Below are 27,943 nucleotides of genomic sequence, written 5' to 3'. Positions count from 1 at the left end.
TTAATCGTGACATTGTGTTGTAATTATCTTGATTTAATCTAATTTAATGTTAATTAGAATTATTGTTCTCTTCTTCTACTAAAATTCTTTCATCTCGAAATTTCTAAGTTTATTCAAACCTTCCTATCATGATTACATTGGAAGAGGTTGCGTGTTTACTCATTTTTTTGGTACATGCCATCTTTTGTTTGTAAGTATTTCATTTAAATCTGCCTCGTTTTTTGTTGTTGCATTTTAAAATAAAGTTTCAATTAAAATATTTACAAATTCCCACTCAAAAATTGTAGGCTAGCTTTTGTTAGGTTGAAACATTATCTATTACGACGTTGTTATAACATATATTTTACAATTGCACCACACACACAAAAACACACACACACACACACACACACATATATATATATATATATATATATATATATATATATATGATTTTCAGATAATAAATCATTTAGTCTAATTAAAATTTATGATGATCTTGGAAGAAAAGCAAAACAAATTATAACTATTAGTTCATGAAAGTTCCAAAATCAGTGTCGTGTACCTAGATAACAGGGTATAAACTATACTTTTGTTTCATTATATATTCTACTCTGACTCAATATAATGAATATGTAAGATCAATGATTATTATTATTTTTTATTTTTTATTTTAATTTAATTATATAAACAATACATACAACATCTCTAACCTTATTTTGTATTTAATGGTCCCATCTGTGGATGTAGTGGCGTGTGCGTATGGTCATCCTTCAGATTTTGTGGTCACCCACTCTCCTTAGAGGGTACCCTACATAATTAAATACTATGTGTCACGTTATTGCTCGGTCGTACATTTTGACTTTATATTTGAGAATAAATAAATAAATTTTATGAAAATATTTCCTCTAATTAGATATATACAGAAAAAACATAATGCCATACATCAATTAGATATATACAGAAAAAACATAATGCCATACATCGTTAATAAAGTATACTAAATGTGAACTTTTCAACTATTCAAACTATTAACTTATAATTATTAATTATCTATTATCTTTAAAGTTTATATCATGTTCTATGTAATTTCAAAATCTGTAAGTCTAAGAAATATTATATATATATCACATTGATTTTAATGTATGTGGGCATATCATTAAATAATTTTATATTCTTGTAAAATTATTGTATACGAATGAGCTCTTGACGTAAAGGTTGATTTTAAATAAAATGATATATTATCTAATAAAAATATTGAATTGTATAACAATTTATGAACATAATAAAGATAATTTATAGGAATGTAATTACGTAGTTATGTTAGATAAACTACGTTGTTGTTGATAATGGTAATAAGAAAAAGATAAATAGGTTTAATCATTTTAAAGTTTATAGGGTTAAATATGTTTTTAGTCCCTAAACTATTGGCCGTTTCTGGTTTTCGTCCCTCTTCCAAAGTAAGGTACAATTTGGTCCTCATTCTTTAGAAAAACGTTCGTTTTAGTCCTCAAAATTTTGTTTTTAATCCTCGTTTTAGTCCTCAAAACGTTCGTTTTTTCGACTAAAACGAACGTTTTTTAAAAATTGAGGACTAAATTGTACCTTACTTTGGAAGAGGGACGAAAACCAGAAACGGTCAATAGTTTAGGGACTAAAAACATATTTAACCCAAGTTTATAGAATGTACCAAATTAATGTAAAAATGTGTTATTATTTTATTTTTTATTTTGAAGATATTTTTTGATAGAAAAGTGCATTAGTGAGAGTACTGTGTTTGTGATTTGAAAGCAGAGGAGGTGCAAAGCCTGACATAAATCTTGGGGATCTTGTTTTTTTGGAACCTTTTCGATTGGGTTCCCAATGAGGATTCCACCACACCACAAAACCTGTTTTTGCTAATGTAAAGAAAATGTGTTATGTCTTGCATCCACTTCTTTTGTCGCTTACACCATCTTATGATGTTCCTGTGATGCCTTTCCAACAACCCAACATATTCCTCTTATTGTCATTTCTCTAGTTACACATATAATATGTTATTTTAATCATACAAATAATCATATGAAAATTTAACTATATTAATAAAAACATTTTATAGTAAACTACATATACCTAAAGATAAGAAATTCATTAACCTTCGTCAACACAATTCCTTTTATCTTATTCATCAACCTTCGTCAACTCAATTCCTTTTATCTTATAGATTTAATTGTTATTTTAGTTCTCGTATTTCTTTATGTAGTTTAAATTTTCAAAAAATATATAATTTAATTTTTCTATTAAATTAATTTTAATGTCGTTTTTCTATTTATAATATTTTTAATTTTTTAATGTTATTTTTAAAACAATGTTACATGTTGTATCAACATTGTATCACATGATGATAATAATAGTAGTACTTATCAATTTTATTTTATTTTTATTCAATTTAGTTTATGTATTTGAAATTTTGAATTAAATTTTTTATTTTGAAATTTTAACTCAATTGACATGCAAAAATAATAGAGACCTAGAAACATAGAAAGAGAGGGAAGTACATCGGATAATAAGTTTTCACATAAAAGAAGTTCGGTTAATAACAATTACTAAGAAAAAATTAGTTGGAGTATCATAACTATCAAAACAAAAAATTACACAAGTTAACCGTCAATATATTCTACTATTCAGTGTTGCACCATTTACTTGAATAACTTTTATTTATAATTCATAGTTCATAGCTCATGCTATTAAAATAAACAAAGCTAGGTTATATTTGTCGATTTTTTACTTTTTCAAGTTTTGTAGAGATGTAAAAATGGATCACTATTAATTGAAAAAAATAAAAGAATTAATTAAGGTAAAAAAATGACAAAAAAAATGATATTTCTAACATTAATTAACGTCAAATATTAATTAACATAAAAATATATCATATTTTGGATATTAATTAACGTAAAAAAAATGACAATTTCCAACATAAGTTAACGTGGTAATTTTTTGCTTTTGAAGTAAAATTATCCTCTTCCAATATGACTTTGATATTTTTTGGGGACATCAAAATCTTTTTTTTCACTAATGTGAATTAGTTTTCTTTTATGTTATATTTGACTCTTAGTTTAAAATTGACCAAACTTCAACATAACTTAAGTTTATTGAATCATTAGGTGCTTAGTAGATCCTTAAAATAGAAGAAAGTGAAATCACAATTATATTATGTTATGATCTTTATATATATATATATATATATATATATATATATATATATATATATATATATATATATATATATATATATATATATATATATATATATTATACGCTCATGATCGAACGGTTAACATACAACATTGTTCGGTCCATCCGCCACATCAATGTTGGATCATAATTTGGCCAACCGACGATAAAATAACCAGAGATATCTGATTAGAGATATTGATAAGCGTAACTAACTGAATCTTCAGGAAAATTTGTTTCTATTTGGTCTATGAAACACTTATAAATACAATAACAGAGCCAAAAACTAGGTACCTTCGACTTACACTTTACAAGACCCAAATACTCAACTATGATAAACAGTTCATTAAACCGCTCCTAACTTAAGCGTCGGGGCACTTTTTGTAGGTACCTCCCCCTCTGGTCAAGAGTACAATCGATCGGAGCCGGTGACAACCGAGTGGAGCAATTGACAAGCGAGCAATCCAAACTGGAAACGAGCGATTCTGATAATCAAGGCAAGCAGGCCAGACGATCCAGACGTTCGGAAGCACACATCAGAAAAACAAAATATATATATATATATATATATATATATATATATATATATATATATATATATATAAAATTTTAACTTATAATATATAAATAAGTAAAAACTTTATCTTACAAATTTGCTTTTATGAGATAAAAGTAAAACATACAACCACTTGTTAAGATAATTAAACTTTTCCTTATTCTTTAATTATGATTTAGAATTTAAATATCATAAATTAAAAAAATGAAAAACAAAAACACTAAAATGGACATTATTGATAGAGATTAGTCATTAACAAAATTAATAAATATCTTTAATTTTTTTAAATGTTAGTATACATACACAAATATAAATTAACTAAAATCATTATAATTAACTCATAGCTAGTTTGTTTAGTTTTTTTTTTTCTTTTCTTTTTCAAATAATCATTTAAGATAACCCATTTTTATCTCTTATCTGTAACAACCTTTTCAAAATATAAAAAGTTGAAATAATAATAAAAAATATTATGACTATACACGAATAACTTCCAAATTAAAAAAAAAAAACTAAGTTTATACACGAATAACTTTTTTTTTTAAACTTTAAACAACAAGTTGTTAAAAGCTCTATTCATTAAGCATGACTACACACTAATATGTATTTGTGAATAGAAAAATATGTTAATAATACTATTATTTAAAAAAAAAAATCTAACTGACCCTTAATCTCTGTATTGTTTCTAAACACAGGCTGTGTTTGGAAAACATGAGTTTTGGAAGTGCTTTTACAAATATCATTCATGCTATATTATACTATACTTTGAGAGCGATAGATAACCTATAAAGATGATAATATGATATAAATAAAAGTACTTTTGTGGAGAGTGATTTTATTATTTGATTATCTTCCTTTTTTTTTTCTTAATTAAAAACAAAAGGAATAGCAACAGCTAGGGGAGGGTTCATGTGCATGGGGGTCCATTTCTATTTAATACGTTATTTTTAGTTCCACTATATATGATCTCAAATTTTCGTTTAGTTTGACCGTTGATTCTTGAGATGATTTGAATTATATTATAAAATAATAAAATCAATCACTCAAATATATCTCATTGGCAAAATAACAAGAAAAAAGAGATGCTTATGTAATTTGCCATTTACTTTTATTTTAATCTTTTACCGAAAGGTATTAAGGTTGGTTTGAGTGCAACGTATTATAAAGGAAAAAATTATTAATAAAGTTAATGAATATTTTATGCTAAAATATGGTAAAGTCTTTACAATTTCAATGAGATTCCTTATATCATTTTGAATTTGGTATCTGTCATCTATTGCTATTATAGTATCATAAAATTGACATAAAGTTAACGTAAAACGTGAACAAATAACTATCATGGACGAAAAATATGTTGTTTCTAATCTTTATGTATGATACATATTCTAATGCTTTAAAACTTATGCAGAAAATGATAGATAATAACTATATATAAAAACTAATTAATAATCCTTTTGTAAGAACTAAATTAAAGCTAATCTTTCATTAATGGAAGGAAACTGTTTTTTTTAATCAAGAAAAAACTGTATGTATATCGCAAAACTCCACAGTTTTGATAAATTTAAAAGTATAGGTTAAAGTATTCAAAATTAGCATACCTAAGATTTTTTAAATATGCATCGTCAGTATAAATTTATTAATAACTGTCAATAAAAAAACACTGGATATAATTAACTATCATATGAATGATTTCAAAAAGTCAAAAGAAACTTGTGGTATATACAAATTTATAATGAACTAACAGTATAAAAAGTCTATATAGTATGTGCATGTGTTGTGTTACTTCTTTTATAAAATTTCAACAAAGAAGAAAAATGAAGAACAATGAGCATGTTTTGTAAATAACGAAGAGTTAAAAATGGGTGTGAATTTGTCAACAATGGCTTCTGTTTCGGAGGGAGGAACGACATAGGAAACAAGTTTCATGGTTTTTGCTGCCTTTCTTGTCGTGACACTGAATAAAAGCGACTAATTCAAAACGGCTAATAATTTATTCGATAATTTGAAGTTAGTGTTACAGCTCCAGCACCCACACTTCCACACAAGAAAACAAAATTTCCCTAACCTAATAGTCTTTCTTTTCTTCTGTTGCCCATATTTCATCGCTTTCATTTTATTATTAATGCCAAGAAATTTGAGGTTTTCGTTGTTAACGTAGCCATCTTCAGTCAGACTTTGCAAAAGATTCTTCAACGGACTGCTCAGCTCAATAATGCAGTTTCTGACATAACAAGTCACATATTCTCATATACATTATCATCGAGAATATAAAGATCGATGTTTATAGCAAATAATTAACAAGAGAAAGATAATGAATCACTTCCATAGTTTTTGTAAATATATTTATATAAATATGTACTCAACAAAAATCTAACATCATCGTCTTCGTAATCATCATCACCACTTCCGAGAAGATATGCACAAAATATAAAGAAACTTTTACCATGTACTGTCAAAACAAGAAATGTTTCATTTAATCAAAGAACGCAGAGCCCCAGAAATGTCATCAATATTCTGAATCTTTGCCACACCAACATACCCTTCTTCCTCCATCATCATATCTTTTACCAGTAGTCAGTGATCATCACCAGCTGCAGTCACTAGTAATAGCAGCAGTACATCGCCTTCTCTTCTCTCTTGTTTTCATCAACATTATTATTATTCAAGCTGCTGCTAATCAGTTGCTTAATATCCTCGAGATCATAATCCAACGTTGTTAGCGTTTGGTCGAAGCACCCTCCAACACATGACTTATCTCCATCGTTAGTGTTGTAACTGAGCATCAAGTTATGGTTCATCTCTCTTCCCTGAGTGCAGCTTCCGTCGGAGGAGCTGCAACTTCCTTCGCTTCCAAACATGAGCATGCTGTCGGCGACAGGGTAATAGCATTGCATGGGACTAACGCTGACCATGGAGTCTTGGTTTTGGTAGAAAGTTTGAGAAACTGAGGGTGTCGTGCTTTCATAGTTAGCTGAAGGAAGAGAAAGATGTTCCATGCCTGTGAAAGATGCTGTTACAGGGATGTAGTTGCCGTATTCTCCGTACAGTTGGTGAGACGAAGGAGAGGGTGGAGGGTTTTGAAGGGCAGATGATGGGAATGAAGGTTGTTTTGTGTGATGAGAAAGAGGAAGCAACCCAATGAGCTTTTTCTTCAACTTGGTGTTCCAGTAGTTCTTGATATCATTGTCAGTTCTTCCTGGCAACTGAGCAGCTATAATTGACCACCTGTTGATAAATACATTAAGTTAAATTTTGGTACAAATGACTAAAATCAAATCTCTCACAGTAGACCAACTCTAGTGGATTATGTTATCAAGTTTCCACTGAAGAAAATTATTTACTCAATTAATATCTTAATTAGACATAGTGGATGACAGTGTTGGATCAAAACTTGGCATGCATGTGGAAGTGCTATCCAAGTATTACCACAGGCAGATTATGAACAACAACCATGGTTTTCTGAAAAAAAAAACATAAAGAAATGGACCAGTTTATGTTGCCCTTTTTCTCCCATTTCTTAAAAAGATGTCACATAAAAATATTCTGAACAACATGTAGGTCATTGATTGCAGATTAGATTGGTCGGAAAATGGTTAAAGTAACTGTTTTCAGCATTATTGATAGTGTGGTTACATTAAAATGTTAGCAAGCACTATACCTGCTTCCAATGTTAACATAGAGGCTGCAAATTATTCTGTCTTCTTCATCTGAGAAATCTCCATGCTTAATGTTGGGTCTGAGATAATTGAGCCATCTCAATCTGCAACTCTTCCCACATCTCTTAAGACCTATTTTGGAATCAAAGAAAAGCTCATGAGAAAGAGGGTGTACAAATATACAAACACATTCAAGCATTGTTTTCATAAAATCATAACATTTGTTCTTTTACCAGCTTTCTGAGGAAGAGCAATCCAATTTCCTCCAGTTCCATTCTTGTCTATGTAGTCCTTGAGCTTTGTGTCTTCTTCTGGTGACCATGGCCCTTTCTTAACACTTGCCTTGTCACAACATGGAGCTCTTCCCATATCTCTGTCTCTCTTTGAGTATTCCCTGAAAAACCTCTATCTGTCTCTCGGAGGATCCAAACTCTCACTTTCTCATCTGAATGATAATTTGGTGTGTAGCGCTTGTGCCTTATAAATAAGAGACCCTGGTTTTGTACAGTTGAAGAAAAATATTATTTTATCATCTGAAACACCGTGTGAATGAGAGAGAGAGAGAGAGAGAGAGAGAGAGAGAGAGAGATGCAGGTACAGAAGTCAAATGAAAGCATGGAGAGAAGATTAAAATTAAAATACAGTTTAGTTTAAATTTCCACGCTGTGTTGATAAATAATTAATATGGAAGAAGGGTAGTGAGAGTGAGAGTGAGAGAGAGGTTTCAAATGTTCAACGTTGAAGACCTGGGAGGCATAGAAAGGCTCACACATTCTGTCGTTCGTCTTCTCTAAAGAGAAAGCATCCAATGTTTGCGATACAGAAAGAAAGACAACACAGAACAGGACTAGTGAGTTGATGGGTACAGCTACCAGAATTGTGACACTTTCCAAACACTTGGACCAATGTTAAGATTGTCTTGGTTTTCTTGTGCTTTTATTATTTCATTATTTAATATTTTTTAATCTTATTTATTTCATACTATTTTGCATTGACACTTTTCAAAAAGGTAAAAGCATTTAGCTAATTAATGGGATGCAAAGAATTTGGAATCGATTAATTAAATCAAAATATTATTAAACCCCATATGATTTGGACAACACCTGAATATTCATGAAATTATGGGTTTGAATTAAATAAACATGAGTTGATTGAATAAAAGGAATTTGGACCCTTCAAAACACGTTCCGTTTGAATTTCATTTTAAGATTATTATGTTTGAAAGAAAAAATTATAAAACTCAGATTTCTCACTTATAATTAACTGTATTTGGAAAATTAGGGTCAGAGTCTTGGTGCATGGATGGATCAGACTGGATTCTCTCTGGCTTCCACACTACTGCAGCAGCCAATAAATTAAAGAGAAAGAGAAAAAAAAGGTGGAATTGAAATTCAAAGAAATAAAATAAACAATAAATAGAGACTCAAATCCATGGAAGGATACAGTGAAAAAATCTAAATAAAAACATATCACACCAGTTTAAATTTTAAAATTTGGAAAATTCCTACACTTCTTATATAAAAGATATTATTGAGTGGATGTAAAAAACCTAAGGTAGACATTAATAGGACAAAACCTTTCTTTAGGTATTCCTATAATTAACTACAACTTTTTGATACTCTAGTTTCAGTAAAGGTTATTAAAAAAATAATAAAATTATAAATAACCATTAATTAAATTTCAAGCCCTAATCTAATGGCAATTTACATTCTAAATTATGAAATCATATAAAATGAATAAAAAAAAATTAGTTTGCTAAATAAAGATACTAACTAGTGAAATATTTTTGAAACATAATGTGCTGTTTTGAACTTTTGTGTATTGAAAGCTAAATGAGTTGGAGTTAGAATAAATACTTTTGAAACATGAATTTATACTATTTGAGAGTTGCATGGGGCCAACCAAATGAATGAGATTGTTTGGCATTAGATTCATTTACGAGGTGTTTTGGATTGACTAATGAAGGGAGTTGTAGGTAGTAGCTTGTACACCATTTTTTGGAGTGACGAAAGATGATAGGTAGGCATGGTTTTGAGGAGCAATAATATTATTGTGAAAATTAGGCAAAACCATTGTCTGAGATATTTTCTGCCACATTGTATCATTCCCACTGGGGAACCTCACGTTACTTGGCGACACATAATAGGAATAGAGACCTAAAACACCCTAGTACCCTACACCCTCCCAATGCTTCATATTATTCATCACCCTACGTCCTATACCAATATGGATCCTCCTAATATTTGGGACTTCTCCAACCAAATAATCAGAATTTTTCATCCTCATTTATATGAAATTTTATAAATAAAATAAAATATATAAGTTTCATTTTAATTAAGATACTTTTCTAAGATTGAGTTACTTGTAAATATATTTATTAATATAATATTATTAACCTCACAAACTTATTAAAATAATATCAAAATTTATGTTGAAACTCTTGTATAACTTCCTAATTGTACCACCAAACGAATATTCAATTTTATATATTCACTTAATTATCATAACACCAATTAATTACATATGTTCATAAAAGTTATGTGTATGTTTGTACACCATACTCTTTACATCTTATAATCAAAGCAATGCATTCTACGGAGTAGTGTCATGTGTTAAGACCAATTCGGTTGAATTCGGCCAATTTTCGGTTCAGACCAACTCAACCGAATTCGATCAAATTTCAATTGAGATTGAAGGAACTAAGTTTCAATCATAGACATCCCAATCGTATTCAGCTAAATTTTGATTGGGATTGAATCCATCAAATTCATCCGAATTTTGGTCAAGACTGACTCAATTGAGTTTTAATCAGTAGTCTTGGCTGAATTCGACCAATTTTCGGTTGGAACTGACTCGGACAAATTTCGGTTGAAACTGACTAAACTAGGTTTCAACCATGGACGTTTTAACCAAATTCAGTTGAATTTCGACTTGGGCTGTCTCAGCATTTTACAAGACCTAGTTTGTCTCAACCTTTGTTTCGACTCATCTCAACTTTTTGTCTTGACTCGGCATCTCAAAGTTGTGTTGTTTGTCAATGTAGAAAACAAATTTTAATGGAATTTAGTACAATGTAGTTTGGTAGAAAAAAAATAATCCAATTCGTCTCAACTAATTTTTAGTTGAGTTTAATTGAGACAACCTACTTTTTGGCTTAATATAATTTTTAACAATGCACTTTATTTTGTCTACCTAACCTTAATGTTTTATGTTAATATGGGTAACTTATATCTCACGGTGCTGAAATTTCCTGATTTATTCTAGTGAAAAATTTTAATATTAAAGCCAATAATTTATCTTGCTAGTAATATGTTCTATTGTGATAAAAACTTGTGAAATTCAACTCGCACTTATGATCTAATTCATACTTAAAGGAAAGACTATTAGGAATACAAGTTTCTAAAGCGTATAAGGTCTTATATGAACAACTTTTATATATATATATATATATATATTAAAATTTTCCAATATATATATATTTTGTGTGTGTGAAAATGTTGGTGGTAGGATCCATGAGTGGTTATAGTGAATGGATTTTACTTGAATCATTGAATGTAGACAAGAGGAAAAGTGTCCTAGTGGGTGCCCATAAAGTAGAATTATTATATGAATTAATAAAGGAATATGATAATCTCCTTTGGCAGACAGGGATTATTTAGGAAGATACATATGCTGCCTCTATAGTTCCTATCTATTTTGGCAATTACCTTATTATCTGCATATAATGCCTGCATTTTGTTTTCATTTCTAGTCACACATACATACTACTTTTTATAGTGCTTCTACCAATTATAGTTGACTTCTATCTATCAATTATGGCACAATCATTGTCTTCATATCAACAAATCAAACTTTTCACCTTCTAAATATGTTCATCCCTATATCATAAAGTCAATCCATCCATTAATTTCCTTTTATTTCATACCAAACACACATATACAAATACACTCAATTTCTTCTACCTTTTCAACTTCAAAACATAAGAGATTTGTTCATCACATCACAAAGACATCAAGTTCATGAAATATTTTCACATCTTTAAGCACTTTTCTTTTTTCTCTAAAGTATGTTGTAACATACACACTCATTAATATTGATGTGGTTACATGAACATGCTAGCTACAATAGAACCTAGATCATTGTTTTCTCTTTTCCGCATTAACAAAGAATTAATTAGTGTATAAGGACTTTAATTTGAAGTCTAAAGAAAATGACGAGGCTTCCTTTGTCTGTTTCTTTCAAGTAAATTTTTGAATAATATTAATGGGTCATCATCTCACGACAAACTATGGACAAACATGTGAATTGTTTATACAAATAGTAATTAATCATTCATCACGTGAAAGGTCTCATGTTATTAATTTGCTTCAATTATTTGCTGTAACTTGTATTTATAAATATATATTACCGTGGTTATTTTTATGAGAAGTTTGTTAAGAAATATTTTATTTTATCTTTCGTTTCTTCCAGATTAATGACTTTCAAAAAACGAGTTAGTCAAACCCATCCATTTTCACATTTTGGAGGTTGATCAACCTATGTTGACAATGGTTTTTATATAGTTAAGTAAGACTTTAGATTCAAGAACACATTGTTTCAACCAGCTACTCTATGTTAAGAAGAAAAAATCTTCCCATTGAGATAGTAATAGGAATTTTTTTGATAAATTCATCACTACTAAATAAGTTTCTTAATTCTTTTGAAATGATAAAAAATGTCTTAATATAAGTTGTTATATTTGTATAAGGTTGAATGTTGTGTTTTTCAAATAGTACGATTTAATCTTAATATAAAGATGAAATTTAAAATAATATCAATAATTTTGTTAACGTGGTCTGGATTGAGAATTTAAGTCTGAGTCCAAGTATCACATTGGATATATATATATATATATATATATATATATATATATATATATATATATATATATATATATATATATATATATATATAAAAGAAAGTAGAACACTATATAAAAGTAAAAGACCCATTAACCCATAACTTTAAGGTTTTGGATAAAGAGTGGTATCAACCTCTTATATGATTATGCTCAGGTCTCATTTGATATTATGTCTCCCCGTTAAACTCTCTCCTCAATAGACCCAACCGTCCCAGTTATACGAGAGAAGTTTATACAGACATTAGTCAATGGATTTTAAAGATGAATTCTATCTTAGACTATATATTTTAAAATTTTGTACAAATCGTAGTATATTTATAATCATGCAAGTTGAAAGAACAAGTGTCATAGTCCTCTGCATGACGAATTGACTCTGAAACAGCAAATGATGCTACCCCTTTTCCAACGTTGTATAGATTATAATCGTCTCCATAAGTTTAGCAACAATATCCATTTATTAATGTTGTACCTTTTCCTTTGCACTTGATTATAACTCTAAAATTTCTCCTACACTAGTGCTGATAGATAGTATACTATAAACTAAAATTTCTCTATTTATATATATCTTGTCATTTGCATACCACTCAATTATATGATCTAACATGTGTTAAACACATTCTAAAACTATCATAAATACATGCACATTCTTATCAGCAACAATGGTTCAGTACAAAGACGTACGATGTATGTTGCCTCTGAAATTGTGGTTTTGGTTGAATACTTGGAAGAATAATGAAGCAAAGAAAGTAATAGGAGTCACGAGGTAGGCTAGGTTTTAGTTCACCAAGTTTGGTTGGTAAATGATTATGATGTCTGATTTGACAAGGGAATATTATTTTTATTAATATCTTCTTGTAGTGTCTCGAACCCTCTTCACATTACATTCAAACAAAGCAACATGAAAACTTCAAAGCTGAGTAATTGTTTAGTTTTATAGGCTGAAGCGCACTGAAAAAGAAAATGAAAACGAGGGTTAGCGAAAATTGAAATAGAAGGAAAAGAAAGGAGGGAAAAAGTCAAAGAGGTCCTAACAACACTGAGATACGATGGACAAGGATATCCTGGTCCATAGAGAGAGGACAAGATTATGCAACGTCTTAACTAATTTCTGTATTATTAGTGTCAATCATTTCATTTTTTAATGTTAATATTACATGCATTAATTATAATCTAATCTACCCTTATAATTAATATGCTCTCATTTTCACTAAGATTAGAACTTTTGTGTTCTGAGTCCCGTGACAAGGTGGCAGAGACTCAGCCGCACGTGCATGCACGCTCCTTTAACAGTAACCAAGCTTGAATCAATCACTTCATGCAGATAACAAATTGAAAACTGGTAGATTTTAGTTTCCAAGTCCATTATTATAAGGAAAAATATAAGTTGACCTTTCTTTTGTTTTCTCTCTCAGTGGCTAGCTGCATAATTTGTGTCAGATTAAACAATGAAACTATGTTTGTATTTACATTTACCAATGGATCATAAATTTCCATTTGTTTGATGAGGTTGGTGAATATTGGTTCCCTACTTTGAAATTTTGGAACCTGGTGGCCAATGGAGTTGCAGAAAAATGACTAGCCATAGCTATGGAGCAGAAGGAGTCAAAGGAAGGGATAATGATTTGGTGGTGTTAACACTTTTGACAGCATGCAATTTCATGGTCCTTCTTCTTCTTCTTCTTCTTCTGCCTTTGCCTTGATTGATAAGTTAGCAGTTATATATCTGTTGTGTGGTCTATCACGTTAATCTCATGATATGACTCTCCTTTCACCACTGCAATTCATGATCACCTATCTGTCTTTTATGACTTGTTTTCTGCCACAAGAATCAGTTTCCTTCATTCCAATTGTCCTTCCCACACTCCTTATTTTTCCACACTTTATTCAAACCAGCTCTTTGGAAAACTTCACTCACTTCAGCAAAGCCAGAATTTATACAACAATTAATTCGATTAGCATATATTAAAAATATAAATAAATGGGCTAATGATATCTTCAGACTCTAATAAAACTGATATATTTATACAATCATCTTTTTCACGTCTTCTATTTTGTCATATTTCTTTGTACACATTCTTACTCTCTTTTTCTTTACAATTCAAATACCTTTTTAATGAACACAAAAATATTCTTAAAAACATTCATGGTTATCAAAATTTCATCTCCTGATAATGATATCATAAATCACAAATACAAAATTTTACATTTGCTGATGAACACAACATCCTTGAAAACATAAATAGATTTATTATGGTTGTCAAAACATCATTTTTCAGATAATAATTTCTTAACACTGATAAATTTATAATTTGTTGATACTCACTATTTTGTCCTGCTTCCTTTCTTTTTCTTCACACTACAATAGTTTATTAAACTTTTAAGTACTTCTACTTGCAGACTCATTAATTAATTTTACGCGACGTGACCTAATGCAGGTTTTATCTTTTGGATGCTGTGGATGGAGAAAAGCAAGGAAACTAGCTCCTTCCAAAGAAACCTATCAGCTAGAAGTTTTACAAAAGCAAAAGCAAAATGTACCAGGCAAATAATTTCTGATTACTGTATTTTGATCCAAAGATAAATTAAATCACAGCTCTGATAAATTGTCAACTTTTTAAAGACTTAACATATCCTAATTATTTATATTCGATTATAATTGTTTGTACTTTTTCTCTCTTTATGTTGCATCATAAAGCTATTTAGTGGGGACAACGTCTCCACCATACAGTGTCTGCTCTGCTGTGTCACTCAGAAAGTAATTTAAAAGAACTTTCACGTTGATTAGATCATAGCTGAAGCAAATTTGTATTTGGGGTTTCCATGTCAAAAGCATAGTTTGTATGGATCTAATCACAGATTCTCTCACAAATTGGGCTTGTATGGATATATGACAAAATAAATTAGGACTTTAAAAATGCTAGTTTGTGTTTTTCTACAGAGTACTTCATATGAATACTGTTACAGTGTGCTGTCAGTATTAAACATTGAACATCAAATAAACAAAGGAACCAAAATTAACAATTAAAACACATGGATCAAATTTAAAAAAAAAAATGAACCAAACATTCAGTTCAAGCATATGCTATGGCTATCATAATATTTTTACTCTGACTAAATTTCCCAGAGCAACTCTCAAAATCAGGATATTTTTACATCTCGCAAAATCCTTGCAGCCATAGCTCCATACCTTCTAGCTTCCCACTCACTAAGCTTTGCATTTTGCGAGATTGGCTTATTTTGGTCATCAACATTTTCTTCAACGAGACCAGATCCTTCGACTACAACATTTCCCTCACTGCTTTTATCCTCCACAACAGTTTCCACATCAACTTTTTCAACAGTGGCCTCACCAGAGTTTTCTGTGCAGTCTGCTGAATGTTTGAAGCCCATGATGAAGAGTTGAATACTTGGATGTTGAAATGTCTCATCCATCTGCTCAAATTGAAGCTTCGGAACTAGTTAACCACACTCACCTATTCGTTAACTTTGACTGAAAATAGTATAGCTAATTCAAGACATATATATAGCGATAAACGTAACTCATTGGAACATATAGCTTACCTTGGACTTCGAGACAGTCTTCACATCAAAGTTTCTTTTCCACATCTGAAGCATCTTCTCATGGACACTTGTAGAGCGGATTTCATAGCCCAACTTCACGAACAAATTCAAAACAAAATAATAAACAAGTGAATTATCCAAGTTTACTATAAGAAATATGTGCATAATTTAATAGAGGAGTTGAATAACATACCATAATTGTAGTCCTAGGTCCAGATAAAGCAAGTATTGTCTGTAATAGAGGTTCCAATAGATGCTCTACATAAACCTTCAAAGAAATACACCAAATCAAACAGAAACAGAATGACGATCAATTTGTGAGTAACATACCAAATTAGTTCCCAGTGGCACTAGTCAATTTAATCTCTGAAATTACAACTAATATCAATTTATTACTTAAAATGATATTTGTAAAACTTCTAGGATTAAATTAAGTAACGGTTAAGATGACCAATGTTAACAAATATCAGGGATTAAAATCACATTTTTATAATTTTAAGGAGTAAATTGATTAGAGATTGTAATTTTAGGAATTAATTTGGGATATTGTTAATGAGTTAACTTTTAAGGGATATTCACTTCCAAATTGCTTGCAGAAAGGCCTGTTATACACTTACAACATCAGTGCCAATAATGTAGTCAAATGGAGGACCCACAGCCTTAATGTGACTCTCGTCTCCCCACTGAAGTTCAGCAACCTTGACTGAACCAAATGACTCTAAAAACAATTGAGGTCCAAGTCAAATACTACTATCTTTAAATCCGCAGACAGAATAACCAGAGATAAGTACAAGAAGAAAATTAAAAGATAAATATAAAGAATTTAAAATAAGTAAATACATAAAGCAAATGAGAATGAGGATGGTTCAAAAGTATGAAATCAAACCAGGATTCTTTTGCATGACCCTTGAAATATTACGCTCAACGTTTCTCTCCAACAATGGCAAAACCTCTTTTTGGTCTGTCACTATAACATCACACCCCAGCAAAGCCATGCCTGCAATGGAACTGCATATCAGACTAGTCATCACCACCCAACCTAAGTACTGAAAATAGGCTAAAGATAGACCAGTTTCATAAAGGAGTGAATATAGCAAAGTACATTGATCCAATGAACATATTTTTAACAACAATTTTAAAACTCACCAAAACCAGAAACACCACAGCCAGCTCCTAGTTCAATTACGCGTTTTCCTTTAAGTTTAGCAGGGGAAAATCTCCCCCTTCTGCAATTCCGTTCCTGAAACAATATAAAGGTAATTTAGTGATATTACTCTATTACTAGGTAATGGAAACTAAAATCAATATTTAAAGAGCTTCATGACCGAGTTCACTGTCAAAGGATCTAATGTAAACTTAAGATAATGTCCCAAACAAAGAGAAAATGTCACTTGTTTCCATTCATGTCATTTAACTTTCCTCTTCCAAACTTCCCCTTACATTTTTAAAACAAAGAGTTATAGAAAAAAAGGTGATTTAAATGCATTCACGTAAAATTTTATTCATGCACAGTTTCAAGAATAAGTTCAAGTCCACGGCTTATCTGTCCGGTCTGCACAGCTATTTTTTCATGTACATAGCAAATTACAAGGTACAATCATCTATGCTTTAATGATTGAGAATCTAAAGAATATCGCATGAATGTGCTAATTTAAAAAATACAGTAAGGATCTAATAATGTTTTCATTTATGAATTATGAAAAGGTTAAAAGGACATTCCAGAACATGTGAGATGCACACATAACTTACAAGAAACTTAGCGAACACAAGTGATGCATCCCATACAGTAGTCCCCAAGTGCTTGGAATTGGGATCCTATAAAAGAAAAGATTGAATTGTCAGAGTAGAAACATACGTAAAAAAAACAGCAAACATTTCAAATATATGATCAATTTCAACAAAATCATAGTCAAGTTGATGTCAACAGTTCACAAGCCGAACAACAAGAGAGGATCCCAGTCAACAACATATAATAATTTGTATGTACATGGCACTTTAGTCAGTCATCATTTCAAAAATTTACAATGCAGGTTTCATTTCTACTGCATTTGCCCTAAGTCTAACTGGTGTTTCTTTCTTCCCAAATATTTTGGGAATACTTACAAACAAAACAGAGTGTAGAAGTCTCTAGTCCACATTGAGTGACCTTGAGGCACTAACTTCATCTTACCCAAATTAATTTCTCATTGCGATCAATATCTTTCACTGCTTAACACTAACAGAGCCTAGAGTTTTCTAAAGGAGAAAAGTTTTGGATGCACAGTAAGGTAACAAAACTAAAGTTCAATGGGCACTTTGCAGAAAAGAATACCCTCCTTGAAGCACCCTTCAAACACGTGCTTTAAAAACAGTATAATACCTGAGAAAACTGCAACTCGTGGCCCAAAATCTCTAATGGCATCTCAAATGTGGTTGGGGAATTTAACCTGGTAAAACGACATTGAATATTATGAAACACGAAACTGTAATATGTAACAAATCATAAAGAAGAATCATTCAATTGTCTTTACCAACAACCATTATAGGCTCTGAATGTACAGCCATAGTGACTGTACAACAATGTAAAGCTATATACCATAGTATATTTTTTTTTCCTATACAGAAAAAATTATGATGTGTCCAATGCGAGAATAAGGGCATAGAAGCTAATCTAATGTGGTCACTCGATACAAATTCCACCAATTCATTGCAAATTTGCAAGCCAGTATAACAAGAGGAAGTCAAAGGTTCACAATCTCACTCTAATGAAAGAAGCGAATAGAAACAACCAAGTATTCAAAAAAGGCCAACCAAATCAATCTTTCCATCAGTAATCGGTACCCCAAATCCCTCAAAGCATTAAATTAGAAAAGACATCCATGGTTCCATGATCATGATAATTGGAATTTAGTTTAAAACGACAAGTTGAAGAAAAGCAAGCAGGTCAAGATATCATAACTAATGATCCATAACTGCACACAAAAATAGAATTGGCAATACCAACAACAACAAAAACTGCCGACGCACACATTTGGTTGCTAATGTTATTGCCAAGGTTCAGATATATATTATATTATAATTCGTGTGGAAATATATAATTTGAAGTTTGCTTTCAATAGATAGATAACTGATTAAGAAGGAATGTATTACCTGTCAGGCTCCATAAAATCACAGCCTTCAAAGAAAAATCCTTAATGCGCTAAAGTACTGTCAAAATAAAGAGGGGAAAAAGGTTCATCAACTACACAGAGAAACGAACACTCATACAGTATTTAATTTCAAACAGATTTCTACATGACAGGACTTTTTTCCTAACGAAAACCCTAACTTGTTGAAATCATTCAAAAAGTTGAGTTCCATTACTTTAAGTAGGTTTTATCATGTTTAAAAAGAAATTAGGAAAGGAAAATGAAGAAAAAATAACCCACCAAAAATTAGATTGAAACGAGATAGAATGTGAAAGCTGAGGTCAGAGTCTTTGAATAGAAACTAGATAGTAGCAGGGACACCCAGGAGGAGTAGAACTTCAACTTCGAATCAAAGGTTTGATGTTTGCACCACTCTGTATACTTATCAAATTTACACTATGAAATCATATTGTTTTCATCTTTATTTATTATTTTTCACATTAGTATTTTTATTATGATAAAAAATTTAAATCCAAGGATATTTTTATCAAATTATATATATATATATATATATATATATATATATATATATATATATATATATATATATATATATATATATATATATTGAAGCACGTACGTATTTTTTTAAAATAATAAATTATTATTATTATTTTATTATAATTATAAAATAAATATAATAAATTTTATAATTTTATTATAAGTAGTTTTTATTTATTTTATAATTAAAAATTGTTAAGCTTAAAAAATGATTTAATACGGTTAAATTTAAAAGAAATTGTTATTTAAAGAATAAAATTAATTAAGTAACTATTTTAGTTCAAAAAAATTATTTTAAAAAATGTGGACAATTTTTTTATATATAACTATAGATATAAACTAGCCAAATTAACTAATAATTTTGACAATTAAATATGTTTCAACCATGTTAATAACTTCCACCAATATTTATATTTTTATAGTCTAATTATGATTTATTTTATTTTTAAAAGATTGAAAATTAAAAAGTAATTTTATCTTTATATTTAAATCTTTTACAAACTTTAATTTTAATTCTATTTTTTACTCAATCAAGTTTTTGTTTTATTATATAGATGGATTATTTGGAAGTTAGCATCCAAAAGTTATAAGTTCATATATATATATATATATATATATATATATATATATATATATATATATATATATATATATATATATATAAGTGGATCTATGAAAAAGACCATCTAAAGAGTGATTAATGAGATTATATTTTCGAAAAAAAAACAGAGGTAAAAGAAGATTTAGACTCACATTTTCTATCTATGTAAAAGTTGATACCATATCATCTCTCATTAAAAAAAAGTATAAGTACCACATTGACTCATAAATCTAAACATGATACTAAATTATTAATTAAATATTTATTGGATATATATTATTTTTAAAAGATATTAGCATTAATTTAATATAAGTGATTGTATGGATTCTATTTTAGAAATTATTAGATTGATTTGAAGGTTTTGAAAAAAAGAATAAAAAGGATTGTTCGTTTAACTCGTTTATTAATAAAATAGTAATGACTGACTTTGCAAGAAAATGATTATTTAACAAATTAAAATTTAATTAAAAAATAAGATAAAAATCAAATAAAAATGACTAAATTAAAAATTAAACTAAAATTTAGAAAACAAAAGAAAATAAATATTTAAATTTTAGAGAAATGAAAAACACATTTTATTGAATGCAGCATCAAAGCAGACGCAAAAGGCAAAAAGCCCATGGCAAATTAACCCCATTTCATTGGAAGAGTGTTTCATCCTACACCTTTAACATCTTATTTATATTTTCAAAAATTTTATTTTTAACCTTCTCACATATGCACCTCCAACTTTTTTAAAAATTTTATCTTTTTATTTTTTCTCTTTCTTATTAAATTTCCTTTGTACCATCTTAATAATAATCTAATTTAATTTAAAATTTAAATATTATTTAATATAACTTTATATTTTAATGATTATTAAAATATGATTTTATGTCATAAAAATAGTTATATTAAATAAACAAAAATCAAATAACTAAAATAAAAGTAATTATGATCAAACTAAAAAGTAAAATAATAATAAAAATGATATAAAATTTGATTTAATATATTCAAATATATTAAATTATATTAAAATATTACAATAAATTAAACAACTATTAAATATTAAATAAAAATAAAAGTTTTAAAAACTTATTTATTGGATATAGTAAAATATGTTAATAGTTTCTTATTTAAAATTTAATAAATATTTAATTTAATTAAAAATAATAATATTATTTATTATATTTTTCTAATTTAATAATTATTAAAATATTATTTATATTTTATAATAATTTTATTAAAAAAGTAAAATAAAAGTAATAATAATAAAAATAAAAATAGTAATCAAAATCGATATTTAAATATATTATATTATATTAAAATATTAATTTAATTAAATAATAAATTTTAAATAGAAAATAAATTTAAAATTTGTTAATCGGATATAAAAATCTGATAATATAGAAATCGGATAATTATGAATCTTTTTAAAATTTTGTTTTTTATTTAATTTTAATAATTATTTAATTTAATTTAATAATTTAATATAATTTAACATATTTAAATATGTTAAATGTGATTTTAAATATTATTTTTATTATTATTATTTTTAGTAATTTTAATAAAACTATTATAAAAATATATATTATATTTTAATAATTATTAAAATATGAAAATATAATAAATAATAATATAATTTTCAATTAAATTAAATATTTATTAAATTTTAAATAAAAAACTGTTAGCATATTTAAATTTTTTTTTTTATAAAATTTAATAATTGTTTAATTTATTTTAATATTTTAATATACTTTAATATATATTAATATATCAAATCAAATTTCATATTATTATTATTATTATTATTATTTCATTTTTTTATTTTTTATTTTTATTATTATTATTATTTTAATTATTTTATTATTATTTTTTAATATAACTATTATTATAATATAAATCATATTTTAATAATTATTAAAATATAAAATTATATTAAATAATATTTAAATTTTAAATTAAATTAGATTATTATTAAGGTGGTGTAGAATAACTTTAATAAAAAAGAGAATTTTTTTTTTATTAAAGTACCTTTAATTAGAAAGAGAAGAAAATAAAAATATATTTATTAAGATAATTTTTTAGAAAAGTTGAAGGTGGAGATGTCATAAGGTTAAAAATGAAATTTTTGAAAATGCAAGATGAGATGTTGGAGGTGTAACATCTTTAACTAAGTCATTAACGACATCTTTAAAAATAAATTACACAAATTATTATTGGGTGTAACAACTTCTTGCAAAATAATATTCACTGAAGTCCTCAATAGATAGACATTTTTGCCAAAAATTAAGTTGAACTAAAGTCATTCATGGGTATGACGACTTCAAATTGATTGATTTTGAGTTGAAGTTGTCCTTACATGTGACGACTTCAGTGCAATTGACTCATCGATTTTGTTTCAGATACAATTAATTGTTGACATTGCTAATTGGTGATGTCTCATAATGAGATCAGGTATGAAACGTGATTCGATGTAAGTAGACCAATAATCTTAGTTTTACATTGAATGGAATTGGATCTCATAAGCCTTGAAAATATTGTAGAAATTGTAGATGGGGTCAAGTGTAAATGACAAAATGGATAAATGATGAAAACTCGCAATAATCACACCACCATTTATTTAATTTAACGGTGTATGATATAGGGTGGTGCCCTAGTTGGGGAGTGATAATCTCTTGAACAACAAATTTTGAATTTTGTTGATCAAATCTTTGCGCATGACATATTGCAGATTGATCGTTGCTCTTTTTTCTCAATATAACAATAATATCTTTTCAATATTAATGGTCTTTATATCGTGTTTTAGATCATAGATTTAGCCTTAACCGAGAAAACATTAGAAGGTGTTTGCTTCTTTTGTAGTGTTGGGCATGGGAACATATAAAGACTCTTTCTCCATCTATTAACCCATTAACTGTTGAAGAGATTGCTACAAGAGTTGGTTTTCCACTTGTGAAAAGCTTAAAATTTCTATTTTATTTTCACAACTCCCAAAAAATACCACACATTACAACCCTTTTTTATCTAATATTGTTTAATATTGTTTACATGAAAGGTGGGTTCAAACACTTTGACAAAATTCCTCTACTAGCACATTATCTCTAATTAAGTTGTTATACAATGTACTGTCTGACCATCTGATCAGTCATAGACCGAGCGGTCGACCATCCAAGCAACGAAACAACCAATGAACCAATCGGTCAGACCAAATATAATTAACTATCAAGAATAATTAGGTTAACCCTAAATCAGGTTATTAGTGTATGAGCCGTAATTGGGTCAGTCATAATCAGAAGTTCATCACGAAAGTCTATGAATATAGGTTTGATATTTAGGTAGTTGGTTACTTTTACTACGCATTTATGCCAAACAAACACTGACTTGAACGTCGAAGTATCTTCTTTAGGTGACACTCGTGGACTGAATAGTACAAGAAAAATTATGGACCAAAATATGACCTAAACTTGGAGTAAGAAGATAAATTATGTAAGAAGACCTAACCTCGATCCCACAAACCAAAACATTTTGACGCCCACCATGAGGTCCGAGGATAAAGGAAGATACACAATGGTGACCATAAGAAACATTGGAGAACAACAAGACCTTATGGAATTGATCAAGGAGATGGAGGCACAAATGTAGGAGATGCAACAAAAGCATGATGTCGAGATAGCCACACTAATGGCAGAGCATGCTGCCGATCAACAGGAGCAATTAGCCAAGCGTTCGGTGTCCCTTATCCATATCCCATCGAAGGAGAACAATCATGGGGACAGACCAAGTAGGACCAGTCAGGAGGTGAGTAAGATTGGTGAGGAGATTAGTAAGATGGTCAGGAAGTGAATAATGCAGCGACTAAGACAACCCTCTCGAACCAAATGGTACAGGCCAAGGGCCTGCTACCCTTCACCACGACTATTACGGAAGCAAATATTTCAGAGAAGTCAACACCCTTGATGTTTTAAAAGTACGACGAATCAACTGATCCGATTCGCTCCTTTGTGAACACCATGGTGTTCTACTCACCGAATGACCTCATTTGGTGCCGAGCAATTTCCATGTCGCTGAATGGAGAAGCGCTAGCATGATTTATTACCTTGCCTCCTAACACAGTGGAACGCTTCACCCCTGATCATTCTTTGTTTGGCAGAAAGTATGCTTCCAGCCGAGTACAAAGTTTAACACACCTTGTGCTAATTAATGTAAGGGAAGGATGAGTCGTTAAAAGACTTCATGGATCGGTATAACAAGATCACTTGACAGATAAGGGATGCTAGTCAAAAGTTCATCCTGAACAAGCTATTGACGACGTTGAAGGCTAGACTATTTGCGGATAGCCTATGCGCTAGGCCGCTGAAGACCATAGACGAGTTGCAAGAGATAACAGTAGAATTTATGCATATAGAAGAGATGCACGACTTTCGAAAAAGGCAGCAGGAGGACGTTGCAACCTCATCTACCGTAGAGGAGCAGAAGGATGACAAAAAATCGCTCGGACCTCCCTTAAGTATCCAAATTCAACTAATACACGTCTTTGAATGATCCAAGAGTCAGAATTCTTGAAGAATCCCTAAGCGTCGACATCCTTACCCCTCTCAAGAAGAAGCCAACCTCGTGAAATATCAACAGTAAGTAGCATTATCGATACCATCAGAATCTCGGACACACAATTGAGGAATGTTGCACGCCCGGAACAAGATAAAGAAGTCCATCCGAGCGAGACACCTTCAAAAGTATGTGAAGGTCGACAGATGGAGAGGAGTCCTCCTACGCGGTACACATGTACATATATCTTTTGAAAATATTTTGACATAGTACATGTGTCATTTTCTTATTGAATTTAAAGTATATCAGCATATTAACAAATAAATAATGAATTAGTGAAAAAAATGACATGTGTGATGTGTCAAAATGTTATAAAAAAGTTGTCAAAACATTTCTTTCTATTTAAAAAAGAAAAAAAGTAAAAAAAAAAGAGTATTAATGTAAAAATATGTATATGGAAGTATCATTTCTCCTTCTCATTTCATTATATGTTTCTTATTATGTTTTATTTGTATTACATTCATTAATTTATCTATTCTCTCTCTCTTTTTTCCTATCCATACAATGGTCATGGTTTTAGCTGGTGAGAAAAACTTTGAGGAGAGGATGCATTAATTCAGTTTTCCTCCCATCCAGCTCGTCATCATCTGAAGTGCAGCTTTTGGTTGATCCATTGGAACCATGTGCCCTGCCCCATGCACCTGTCAATAACGAGGCCAAATGATGGATACATGATAGTTGACAATTGAAAGAGATAAATAAAAGAGAAAACAAATGTTATGATATATATTCTCATATTAATCTCTGAAATGAAAAAAATATAGTCCTATAAAATGAAACCCTGGATGAACACAGACCTTGAGAAAAGTGAGAGGTCCATGACTATTAAGAGAACCTGCTTCTGCACCATCAACCACAAATTTCACTGTTGGAGATATCTGAAAGGCCTTTTGGCCTGACCACTGCATGGCTTGTACCCACCTTGAATTCCCTGCCATATACAAGAACACATCAACACCTCAAACTAACATCAACAATAATTTGTTCCCAAATGTGTCAAGATGAATTCACCAAGCCAATTGCATAGGTGAGATCTTTTTCCCCAGCATACACCAGCAACTTGATTCCATCCTCAAGAAGACCAGGAATCCCCACTTCCAGGTTTTTCATCCGGTCTTCCACCATTTCAAATCGAACGTCTAAACTGCATAGAGCATACCCCAAGTCATCGCTCACACCTAAAGCACTCTTCACTTTCTGCATGTTTAGCAACGTCTCCACGGTTGTGAAGTTGTAGCAATAAGGCCCCCCCTCACATTTCTTTCTGATGTCATAGTACTGCAGTTTGGTCATCAGCAGAATGAGATATCTAAACAGTTAAGTAGCTTCTATTCTTTCATTATTATTACTTACATTAATGTTGTCGGTAAACTTTAGGATACGCTGGAAAATCTTATGACAAATAAATAACGCATTGGTGCAATTTTTTCCACCCTGAGTTTCTGAAAAATCATACACTATAACAACGTGAAACACCACAGTAGAAAGAAAGAGATGTGAGTGACAAATGCAAAAGTTGTACCGTAAGTTTTAGTGGATTGCTCACAGCTGGGATTAACATGCTGACGTTGTCGTACTGAGCCTGAGTAATTATTCCGTTGTCTAATGCAAAATCTGGGTATGCTTCGTATTGAATTGCAGGATTGATTAACCCGTTACCGATAGCAAAACCCTGTTGTTACGTCGAATGCAAGCAAAACCAACAAGATAATTACCAGTCATTTCATTCATTAACCTTTCTCAGTCATATATATATATATATATATATATATATATATATATATATATATATATATATATATATATATATATATATATTGTGCAAGACCTTGAGGTTTATATGGAGTGTTTGATTTTGTTTATTTCCTTGGTTAATCCGGGAGATGCAAGTGCAGGAACATAGTGTCCAGCATATGATTCACCAAAGATGAAGAAGTCATTCTTAACGAAATCAGGATGCGCCTTGAAAAACTCCTGCAATTATAGTAATTAAAATGAATTGGTAAATCTTATTTATACACAACACGATATTTTTATCTTGTATTCGGATACATTATGCAACAAGGGATTCTTATATAATTAATTATCACCTAAGAAATCATATAAATATCATTGCTAACGCCGGCTTCATCGTGTCGAATGTCACTATCATCAGAAGAGTAACTAAAACCTGTCCCAGTGGGTTGGTCAACAAATATAATATTTGATGCCTGCAATATATGACAAAAAACAAGTGGTTGATACTAATAAGAAAAAAAGTTTGGTGTTAAGTTTATAACAGTTTCGATAATGGAAACATGGAAATTGAATAAGGTGACCTGATCCCAGCCGTAACCATTCCATGTAAGAGACAAGTTACTGGTAATATGGAAAGGTCCATTTTCGAAGAACAAAGCTAATTCGCTTCCACACCCTGGTCCTCCAGTCAACCATATCACAACTGGATCATCCGTACTGTTCCGTGATTCAAAGAAAAAGTAGAACATCCTGCATGTCGTACAAGTCATACACCACTGGTCACAATCGTTTGACTTTAAATTTATCGAGAACTAAAAAAGAAGCTCGATAATCATCATGAAGAAGAGCTTTTTTTACGGCCCTTTGACTCATCAAATTGCATTTACTCAAATACTCTCAATCTCGTGTCACAACACAGTCATTCCAGAGAAGTGATATATTTACCTTGCAGCTTTGGAATGAGGAAGTGAATAATAGCCTGCATGGTGCCCAAGGTCTTCAACAGAAGGGCCAGAATCACCGAGAAACGATAACTTCTTCTCCACTATCTGACCAGGGATAAAACCATCATCGTCACCTTTTATGATGTTAACTGAGTCCTTCGGAAATACGTCATGGCTTCTTATGAGGTTTTCTGCATGTGATTGTGGTAGGTTGGCTGGGTCATGAGAGGGATCAGAATTAGCAAAAGAAGAAGAAAGTGACAGGAAGAAGATCAATAGAAGATAGAGTTTGGAGGATGGTGATGATGGCAATGCCATGTTGTTTGCATTTGTGAAAAAGGCAAGGCAATGACTCTGAATTTATAACACATTCCCAATGCAGAAAATGTTGATATTTGGAGAGTAATGGTTAGAGTGATATACATTTCCATACATTATTTAACACATTATTATTATAAGAATAAAATGATTATAAAATAATAAATTTTTATATTTTAAAATAAAAAGTAAAAAATAAAGAAAGATAATATAAAATAAATGTAAA

The 27,943-nt window shown here is 30.0% G+C and overlaps 2 protein-coding genes and 1 pseudogene across 2 annotated transcripts; all 3 read right to left on the bottom strand.

Annotated features, from left to right (window-relative positions):
• Nucleotides 1-6,036: 6,036 nt before the first annotated feature.
• Nucleotides 6,037-8,179, bottom strand: LOC124847209 (transcription factor MYB36-like). Its single transcript, XM_047324647.2, has 3 exons — nt 7,635-8,179; nt 7,404-7,533; nt 6,037-6,970 (listed from the first exon to the last, which is right to left on the bottom strand). The coding sequence occupies exons 1-3, from the start codon at nt 7,768-7,770 to the stop codon at nt 6,346-6,348; spliced, it is 891 nt and encodes a 296-aa protein (XP_047180603.2). The 5' UTR covers nt 7,771-8,179; the 3' UTR covers nt 6,037-6,345.
• Nucleotides 8,180-15,187: 7,008 nt separating this feature from the next.
• Nucleotides 15,188-19,410, bottom strand: LOC124847208 (S-adenosyl-L-methionine-dependent methyltransferases superfamily protein). Its single transcript, XM_047324646.2, has 10 exons — nt 19,270-19,410; nt 18,992-19,048; nt 18,222-18,288; nt 17,612-17,677; nt 17,009-17,102; nt 16,749-16,859; nt 16,480-16,580; nt 16,056-16,130; nt 15,863-15,955; nt 15,188-15,733 (listed from the first exon to the last, which is right to left on the bottom strand). The coding sequence occupies exons 2-10, from the start codon at nt 19,003-19,005 to the stop codon at nt 15,440-15,442; spliced, it is 915 nt and encodes a 304-aa protein (XP_047180602.1). The 5' UTR covers nt 19,006-19,048; nt 19,270-19,410; the 3' UTR covers nt 15,188-15,439.
• Nucleotides 19,411-25,269: 5,859 nt separating this feature from the next.
• Nucleotides 25,270-27,717, bottom strand: LOC124847204 (serine carboxypeptidase-like; annotated as a pseudogene).
• Between the last annotated feature and the right edge of the window lie 226 nt (nt 27,718-27,943).

This window comes from Vigna umbellata, chromosome 3 (genome assembly GCF_029865625.1).
Source record: "Vigna umbellata cultivar VRB3 chromosome 3, Vumbellata_1.0, whole genome shotgun sequence".
Classification (NCBI taxonomy): domain Eukaryota; kingdom Viridiplantae; phylum Streptophyta; class Magnoliopsida; order Fabales; family Fabaceae; genus Vigna; species Vigna umbellata.
The sequence above is the reverse complement of the archived record's forward strand: the minus strand, read 5'-3'. Positions and strand labels throughout refer to the sequence as shown.

Excerpts from the sequence above, each read along its gene's own strand:
- LOC124847209 (XM_047324647.2), bottom strand. The coding sequence starts at position 7,770 with ATGGGAAGAGCTCCATGTTGTGACAAGGCAAGTGTTAAGAAAGGGCCA. Across the intron at positions 7,534-7,634 it reads TGCTCTTCCTCAGAAAGCTG|GTCTTAAGAGATGTGGGAAG; the intron begins GTAAAAGAACAA and ends ATTCCAAAATAG. Across the intron at positions 6,971-7,403 it reads TATGTTAACATTGGAAGCAG|GTGGTCAATTATAGCTGCTC; the intron begins GTATAGTGCTTG and ends ATTTATCAACAG.
- LOC124847208 (XM_047324646.2), bottom strand. Across the intron at positions 16,860-17,008 it reads CTGTGGTGTTTCTGGTTTTG|GCATGGCTTTGCTGGGGTGT; the intron begins GTGAGTTTTAAA and ends GTTCCATTGCAG. Across the intron at positions 16,131-16,479 it reads ACATTATTGGCACTGATGTT|GTTTATGTAGAGCATCTATT; the intron begins GTAAGTGTATAA and ends ATTTCTTTGAAG.